This window comes from Budorcas taxicolor, chromosome 9 (assembly GCF_023091745.1).
Source record: "Budorcas taxicolor isolate Tak-1 chromosome 9, Takin1.1, whole genome shotgun sequence".
Taxonomy (NCBI): Eukaryota; Metazoa; Chordata; class Mammalia; order Artiodactyla; family Bovidae; genus Budorcas; species Budorcas taxicolor.
The window spans coordinates 44,153,018-44,162,725 of record NC_068918.1 but is presented as its reverse complement, the minus strand read 5'-3'; the positions used below and the strand labels follow the sequence as shown (position 1 = coordinate 44,162,725).

Here is a 9,708-nt window from a genome sequence, read left to right as displayed (position 1 = left end):
ATGCAGTATTTTTAACCCTAGGAGGAGGCAGCAGGAGATCAGTCTTTGGGAGATATAAGGTTTATGTAAAAAAAGAGTATGAATCAAAAACCAGTGGTTTAGAACAGATAACACGGTTTTTGGTGAAGTTTCTATGCTATCTGCCTTTTATCTCTGAAACAAAGTGTTAAGTTGATGCGTAGAACTTAGAGAAAGTAGTTTTCTTAAAGGTTTTTCCCATATGTAACAGCTTGTCAAATTCGTATATGATTATATAATCCTAAAAATAAAAACTGCCAAGATTCTATGAATGTACATGCAAAGGAGTCCATGTAATTAGTTATAAACAGTAGTTTTAAAGATTTGTGAAAAAGCACGGAAGAAGATAAAACTAACAATGTGTAGTGAAAACACACACCTAACAAACCACAAATAATTTTTTTTTACTTACCACAAAAAACAAAAAAATCAAGTATGCTTAGTAAGAAAATAAAATTTGCTACAGATAAGGAAAAATGTAACAGTTTATACTGTGAAACTCTTCCAGTACAAATGCACTGAATACTGAATGATTTTGTATAGAGACAATACACCCATGTCATCTTCTCCCCTATGAAAACCTAATTAAATGTTCAATTGAAATTTAAATCAAACCAAATCTGAGTGTCTAATAAAAGTCCTTTTCATCACCGTGTTGTCCTTCAATCATCTTTTACACTCCACCTGATGTTTTAAAGAAACTGACTGGAATACTTACGTATAGAAAGTGAAAGTGCTAGTCACTGAGTAGCGTCCGCCTCTACTCCTTGCTGCTCAGTGCAGTGCTACGCTACTCTACTCAGTGTGAAGAGCTGACTCGCTGGAAAAGACCCTGATGCTGGGAAAGACTGAGGACAGGAGGAGAAGGGGATGACAGAGGACGAGATGGCTGGATGGCATCACCGACTCAATGGACGTGAGTTTGAGCCCATTCTGGGAGATGGTGAAGGACAGGGAAGCCTGGCCTGCTGCAGTCCATGGGGTCGCAAAGAATCGGACATCACTGAGCAACTGAACAACAAGTGTCTGACTCTTTGCAACCCCATGGACTGTAGCCTGCCAGGCTCATTTGTCCATGGAATTCTCCAGGTAAGGATACTGGGTGGGTAGCCATTCCCTTCTCCCTTCTTCTTCTTCCTAACTCACAGATGGAATCCAGGTCTCTTGCATTGCAGGCAGATTCTTTAACATCTGAACCACCAAGGAAGCCTAACATGTATATTTTAATTTTCCTATTTGAGGATCTTAAAGTTGGGTTTCTGTAGAAATGGTGTTAAGCTGGCAAACTGAATGAGGTCCACAGTGTAGAATGAACATGTCATTCAGCGAAAGCAGCCAAGACAGCCTACTCTCCTGCTTCAGCTGAGTTTGGAAAGAGAAAGTAGTGTCAGGTGGCAGGCATTCTGACAGAAGGGCTTCAATGTCGGCTTACTAACAATGGGAAGTAAACAGAGGTGCTTGAGCAGAAAAGTAACAAGATGAAAGTAGTCTTCTAGGAACATTAATGTCAGAACTACGTGAAGAATAAATTTCAATAGTCCGGAGCCAAGGAGCCGATTACAGTGCCTAATAAATTTGGATGCACGTGATGGCAAAAAGAAAAAAATAGCAAGAGCTTGTACAGCTGATCAGATGAAAAGTGGGAAACAAGAATCCAAAAAACATCAAGGTTAGGTGAACTGGGAAAGTGGTGTATGCTCTGGGTAGAAAATGAAGGCAAAGACAGTGTCACCTTCTCTGGAAAAGAAGGCGACAAAGGCAGCTTGACATGTTGCCCTGAGATTCCAGGAGACTCCAACTAGACAGGTTTAGAGAAAAAGCAGTACTAGATACAGATGTGAAAGATACAGTTATTAGCTAGTCTTCGCAGTTCACTACCAGAAGAATGTTGAGACAGAGCGGGTGAAGGGCCAGATCTCACCAGTAGGGACAAGAAGGGAAAATGTGTATGTAGGAAGAAGCAGTAATGTGGAGGAAGGGAGAAGAAAAAAGAGAATGCAACGTCACAGAGGTGCCAAAGCGCAAGGGAAATGAGAACACATTCCAGATTCGACCACAAGAGACTGGCTTACCTTAACAATGGTAGAAGCAGTCACATCAGATACTGCAGGGATTTTAGGGGGAAAAGAACATTAAGGAAGCAACTATAAGGTCATTCTAAGTCTGGGAATGGAAAGAGATAATATAGAAATAAGGGTCAGTGAAGATTTTTAAGAAATGGAACTGAATCATAAATTTTCTTTTTTCTTCAATGAATATAACAGTTTCTTTAAAATTTTACCGATACACAAATTAAAAAAAAATATCTACATATACATGTTACAGACTTCTTGTTACTGAGTTTTATGTATAAATTTATTCTTAATATACACAAGTACATATACCTAATGCAGTATTCAGTAACAATTCAGTAACAGATTTTCTTACCCTTAAAAAATTTCATAAGCTAAGAGCAAGATTATCTAAGACATCTTTATCAATTTCCCTTGGGGAAGAATACACACACACACAAACACACACACATAAATAACCCTTTAAAGGCACTCCATTATTTTAAATTTCAACTGCTAAAACTTGCAAAATAATACATCATTAGTAAGTCACTATTACAATGAAAAGAAATTCATTGCTATGAAGTCTTGCTGCTGCTGCTGCTTTTAAGTCACTTCAGTTGTGTCTGACTCTGTGCAACCCCATAGACAGCAGCCCACCAGGCTCCCCCATCCCTGGGATTCTCCAGGCAAGAACACTGGAGTGGGTTGCCATTTCCTTCTCCAATGCATAAAAGTGAAAAATGAAAGTGAAGTTGCTTAGTCGTGTCCAACTCTTAGCGACCCCATGGACTGCAGCCTACCAGGCTCCTCCATCCATGGGATCTTCCACGCAAGAGTACTGGAGTGGGGTGCCATTGCCTTCTCTGGCTATTAAGTCTTAAGTAACCTTAAAGAGGCTTTTATTCATCCCATTTATTGAATCAGTTTATTCAGGGGTAAAACAGACCATTTATAAGTCATGAAGTCCTTTAGACTTCACAAATTCCAATAAGGAAAGGTCTATTAACTAACTATAGTTTCCTGACTGCAGTGCATTTAAAAGATACTTGAGCCAGAAAAGGGCTGAAAATGTTTTCCTGAAGGAATAGTAAAACCATGATAAACACTAGAGGCCCCAGAATAAAACAAATTATTTCAGTTAGCAAACATGATATTAAGAAAACACTTAGAATCATTCATCTAGGACATACCATTAGAGAAGAACAAAATTGAGAAGTTACTTTTGTGCATGAGATACAGTAATCATGTCTGTATGCCTAACAGAATGTAGGTCACCAAATACTTTCACATACATGTTAATTACATGATTATAAATCAGTTATCCCACTGATTCTTACCAGAACATTGTGAAATTTCAAGAAGCATTATTACTCATTTTTCTCCATGAAGAAACTAAGGCTCAGACAAGATTAAGAATCTGCTCACGGTCACAAAGTAGAGCTGTGTTTTTAAGACCCACGTGGGTTCTGAGCACTAAGATTGAAACTATTTTTACCAAATAATGCTCACTAGAAAAAGGAGTCAAGGACAATGCCCAACCCAATAAAATAAATCTGAAATTTCAGATAGTTAATGGGTTGAGAAATGAACTGCTACAGGAAACTAAGCTGGTTCCCTGCAAATATGTAAGATGCTAGTTTATAAGAGGCTGTAGTTGAAGAGCAAGTAGATAATTTGGCTGACTTTTCAGAACTGTTAATTTGTAACCTTAAAAAATTTCCAGAATATTATTTATTCTCTTTTTAAAGGCTCTTATTTATCCTCCTCTTGATATGACAACTCCAAAAGAAAGGATGAATAGAAAAACATCTGGCAACTGTTGGACCCCAAGTATAAACACTGTTGCTGCCGCTGCTGCTGCTGCTAAGTCGCTTCAGTTGTGTCCAACTCTGTGCGACCCCATAGACGGCAGCCCACCAGGCTCCCCCATCCCTGGGATTCTCCAGGCAAGAACACTGGAGTGGGTTGCCATTTCCTTCTCCAATGCATGAAAGTGAAAAGTGAAAGTGAAGTCGCTCAGTCATGCCTGACTCTTAGCGACACCATGGACCGCAGCCTACCAGGCTCCTCCATCCATGAGATTTTCCAGGCAAGAGTACTGGAGTGGGTTGCCATTGCCTTAGCCCAAGTCAAAAAAAATTTATATATACATCTGTATAGTCCCTTAGCCAGATTCAGTTTCACTGCTCAGAGTTAAGTGTGCTCTGAAAGAATTTTATTAACTTGCCTCAAACATAGTATAAAAAAGGATAACAAAGTCACAGCCCTATCTCCTGACCATTCCTCAAGAGAAACAAAACAATAAAAACATGCAAACAAGAAAGCAACCAAATAACAAAACCAGCATAGGGCAGCCAGGTAATGTGAAATAGTGTCATGATTAAACATAATTTGTAAAGAAACAAAAAACAGAAATAAATTACTTGCAAGGCAGAAAGTCACACTACAATAACACGCCCATGGATCAATCAGTGCTAACCTGCATAGACGTAGACAACACTCCCAGATAGGAAAACTTTAAGTTTCTTTAGTTCAAAACAGAATGCAGTTTTACCAAGTTCCAAAGATTCTATAACATATTTAATTAACTTTTATTTTCTTATTTATATACTTTATACTTACAGGTATGTATGGAAAAGATCCTATAAAGTATTTTTAACAGAACATTATACAATTAATGAAAGTAGGAGTCAAATGGTACAAAGTGGCTTTAGGTAGTTATAATTAATGTTGAGGATGAAATCACAAAATAGATTCAACATGATCATTTTCCAGTCTCTGTATCTCATCTTGTCCCACTTGTCCTAGCTGAGATAAAAGTTTGCTATAGGCTTCCCTGTAAACACAAAAGAAAAGGAGAGAGAGAGAGACGTTTATTGCTGCTGTTCAGTCGCTGAATCGTGTCAGACTCTGCGAACTCATGGACTGTGCACTCCAGGCTTCCCTGTCCTTCACTGTCTCCCAGAGTTAGCTCAAACTCATGTCTATTAAAGTCGGTGATGCCATCCAACCATCTCATCCTCTGTCGCCCCCTTCTCCTGCCCTCAGTCTTCCCAGCATCAGGGTCTTTTCTCTTTTAAAACAATCTCTCTGGGATATACAGACTTATCCCACCATGTTTCATTACTCTAAATAGTCCAGCACTATATTCAGTCATAAGCCTATAAGGGGAAAAAAAAAAAAGAGCTTCTATCTATTTTTGACCAAAAGCATATTATCTAGTAGAGTCACTAACCCTATTCACTGGAACAGACTCCAAATCTTTATAAATGGGAAAATAGGCCATTACTAGGAAAATGTATCTAGATTTCATAATCATTGTCCAGAAGGATATAATCAAATAATCAAACATACCTCTGTGCACTATTTCTGCCAAGGCCCCACTTCCGCTCTGAATCCTTCAGAGACTGAGTAAGGGCAGGAACCAAGTGGATGACAACCTGCTGGTCCAGTGCTGCTACTGCTTCTAAAATGCTGTAAAGCTGATAGTCATATCTCATACCATAATCTTCAATAAACTGCCTGAAAATAAAACAGGTTACTTAGAACTACTCTTGGGGCAATTACTTGGGCTGGTATCTATCTAGCCCAAATATAGCAACAAGCTGTAAACTGAATGCAAGAAAAATCACTTAATGTAAGATTATCATAAGGATCTATGAAAGATGCCATACAAAGACTGAAACTTGAAAATAAAGAAAAGAAATGGCTTCAGCGTGAGCCATGACCAGAGTGAGGGCATTCAGAGGGAGAGGGAAGAGTTGGAATCCCAAGAGGAAGAATTAAGAGGGACAAACCTAACGCCAGGGACCTTCCTGCCACACTTTGCATGTGGTCAATCTGGGTGGTAAGAGTGTAGAAGAGACTCAAACAGAAAACGAGTCCAGCTTCCTGGTTATTCTGTGTATCTGTTAGTTAATTATTCCTATCTCCAGTTAAATCAAACAGTACTTCTATGAGGAAAGCAAGTTACTTCTAAATAATTTTTATATTCCTTAACTGAAAAAGAGACTTTAGACCCACAGAAGAATAAAATATGAAGAATATATAATTTATAAAGAATTATATTTATATAATTATACATTATATATAAAGAATAACCCAGTATTTATTTCAAAAGATCACAATTTTTATATTCTGTAAATAAACTGTAAACAATTGACAAGTCCCAACTACATGATAAGAAAGCAAGCTGAGGAATCAAAAATCCCACACAGAATGAAGGAAATGGACCCAAACTAACACAGTGGAGCTATGGTAGAGATACATGAAATGAAGGTCAACGGGTAGAAACTATGAGAAAGATACATTTTAAAAGTACTGCTTTAACAGAAAGCCTAAGATTCTACAGGGTGCAAGGCAGGCAAAGAGAAACAAAACAGAAAACGTTCTACAAGTTGCAGTTATTCTTATGAAGGAACAACAGATCTGCATATAAAGTCTTATGCTTCACAAATTACATTGAATGGAGCTTTGTGGGTTCACGGCATCTAAAGTGAACAGGAAGACCAGTGACAGGCACGTCCACACTGGCTGCTGAGTAGCACGTTTACCAGCTCCAAAGCCTGTATACCTGTCACTAGGACTCACGTTTTCCACTTTTTCCTCCGAAACACATGCAAGCATCTTCCTTACTAAATTCTCAGGTAATTTAAAGTCATCTTTCTCCCTAGTAATTTTATTTTTTAATAAAACAACAACATAGCAAAACTACTGCCAAAAATATAATAGTTGAAACTACAAACAAGTAGCAACACATTATGTTTTGGATAATTAGTTATTTAAAAAACATGTTGACTGTCAAATGGCTGGCAATAGTCCCCTTGCCAGTTGGCATATTTTCCATTTACCTAAACACAGAAGTCAGCTGGGCAGCAGGTTCTCCTCCTGACCCCACTTGGCAGGCTTTGACCATGCATTGCAGGTTCTCGGTGGCCAGCCTTTTAACTAGGAGGGAAAATCATAGCATTACACATTGTGCCTGAATTCACCATCTGGATCCTCATTTTCATGAGCACTCTAGATTTAGAAAAACATGTTGTTTTCTTAAAGTATGTACACGCTTTTTTATTTTTCAAAGTGAAATAGTTATGAGCTTTTGTTCTAAAGTCTCCCTATCTTCCATTTTAAGAAAATATAAAACACTTGAGTCTATTTTTCACATGTGACTGAAAAAATACTGTAACTGAAAAAATACATGTGAAGATATGCCCTTCTATCAGAAAAGAGTCCGTATTCAAAAACATTCTACCATCCTAACACTGCAAACACTGTTACACACTGACAACAGATAACCTTTAATAATAATTCAGCTTACAGATTAATTTTTTAAATTCATATTCCTTCCATTCACAAATCATATGTAGTAAATTAGAAACTACCAATAGTTCATCTTTTCTTAAAATTAGATTTATATATTTGTTGTTCAGTCGCTAAATTGTGTCTGACTGCAACACCATGGATTGCATATATACATAAACCCATCACTTGATGGTGTGTGTGTGTGTGTGTGTGTATATTTATATATATAAAATCAACTATTATTGATGCTAATTTCCTTTTTAAAGACAGCAAAGTTACAAAGAGATCATTTACATTCTTTTAGTATTTAACCAACTCCTTCACAGCTGTGCATTTGTACATAAAAATGGTTAAAAAAAAAAAAGAACCGAAAATTCACCAATGTTCCAAGTGTTAATACATTTTTTTAAAGCTGTTTTTGGCATATTAAATATAAGTAGCTGGGGAGAAAAATTACTTTCTCTAAAGAACAAGAAAATTTTCAGAAACTGTAATCCACTATGGCAAGAGTACAACGTCTGTAATGCACATGAACCTAAATTAATTAAGTACCAGATAATGTTTTCCATAGCATGAGGATAGTGGATAAGGAAGATACAGCATACTCGACCTTACTGAACAAGGAAGTTCTCATATTACACGCAATTCTAGAGCCATTATAAACGATTCTTCTTAAAGATGCTTCCTTGGAAAAAACCCCAAAATCCACAAGTTCTTTTGTGGAAAAAGTACCAGAACATGAAGAAATACCCCTCATAAAGTATTAAAAGTAAGCACTGTTTCTTAAAAATAACAGATTTAGGTATAATTCAAATATAAAAACTAATGTTTTAAAGTGTACAGTTCATTGGCTTTTAGTATATTCATGAGAATTGTGACGCTATCACCACTATCTAATTTCAGAACATTTTCATCACCTCCCTCCAAAACCTTATACCTATTAGTAGTCATTCCCCAAGTTCTTCCTCCCTCAGTCCCTGGAACACTTTTTGTCTCTATGGATTGTCTATTCTAGGAATTTCATATAGATGGAATCATACAGATTTGGTTTTATGTAACTGCCTTCCTTTCCTTAGCAAAATGTTTTAAGGTTCACTCATGTTATGGAACATGTTAGTACTTCATTCCTTCGCATGGTCAAATACCATTCCATTGTATGGATTTACTTCATCTTGTTTATCAATCAGTTCATTAGATGATTAGTTGATGGATATCTGGGTTGCCTCCATTTTGGCTATTACGGATAACACTGTAGTGAGCATTAGTGTACACGGTTTCTAAAAAAAATCTATCCTCCTTTATTTCTTTAACTGAACTGGGCATTGTTTTTAAACACTGGGCTATCTTTCAGTTTTTTTAAAATAACACCTTTATTATCATATAATTTATTAACACATACAATTCAATGGTTTTTAGTATAACTACAGAACTGTGCAACTGTCACTGCAATTTTAGAACATTTTCTTTATCCTGAAAAGAAACACTGTGCCCTTTAAAGCTATTACCTCCTATCCTCCGATACTCTCTCAGCAACCACTAATCTACTTTCATACCCCCTGCAGCTGCTGCTGCTAAGTCGATTCAGGCTCCTCCATCCATGGGATTTTCCAGGCAAGAGTACTGGAGTGGGGTGCCATTGCCTTCTCCGTCATACCCCCTCTAAGCAACTGCTAATCTACTTTCCATCTCTGTAGATTTAACTACAGAGATAAATATTTCATATAAATAGAACCATGTAATATGTGGTCTTGTGTTAACTGGCATCTTTCACTTGTAATAATGTTTACAATACATTCTATAGCAATACACGCCGTAGCAATACTTTCTGCAGCATGAATTAGTACTTCACTCCTTATGTTGAATATATATTTAATATTATATCCAAATAATATTCTCTTGTATGGATAGATCACATTAAAAAAATCCATCCATCAGCTGATGGTAGTCCACCTTTGGCTATTATATTGCTGCTGCTGCTGCTGCTAAGTCACTTCAGTCGTGTCCGACTCTGTGCGACCCCATAGATGGCAGCCCATTAGGCTCCCCCGTGCCTGGGATTCTCCAGGCAAAAACACTGGAGTGGGTTGCCATTTCCTTCTCCAATGCATGAAAGTGAAAAGTGAAAGTGAAGTCGCTCAGTCATGTCTGACTCCTAGTAACCCTATGGACTGCAGCCTACCAGGCTCCTCCGTCCATGGGATTTTCCAGGCAAGAGTTCTGGAGCTACAAATATTAAAGTACAAGTTTCTGTGTGGACATGTTTTCATTAATCTTGAGTATATATTAGAACTCAGGAGTGCATTGCTAGGTCACAAGGTAACTCTATGTTCAACTA

At 37.4% G+C, this 9,708-nt stretch overlaps 1 protein-coding gene across 1 annotated transcript in view; it reads right to left on the bottom strand.

Moving 5' to 3' along the window:
• Positions 1-4,795: 4,795 nt before the first annotated feature.
• Positions 4,796-9,708, bottom strand: part of MMS22L (MMS22 like, DNA repair protein) — a 121,037-nt gene continuing 116,124 nt past the window's right edge. Inside the window, exons 22-24 of the mRNA XM_052645943.1 lie at positions 6,923-7,019; positions 5,427-5,594; positions 4,796-4,908 (exon numbers count right to left, since the gene is read on the bottom strand). Of these exons, the coding sequence (XP_052501903.1) occupies positions 4,815-4,908; positions 5,427-5,594; positions 6,923-7,019 (359 nt within the window). The 3' untranslated portion in view covers positions 4,796-4,814. The remainder of the gene's footprint in view (positions 4,909-5,426; positions 5,595-6,922; positions 7,020-9,708) is intronic.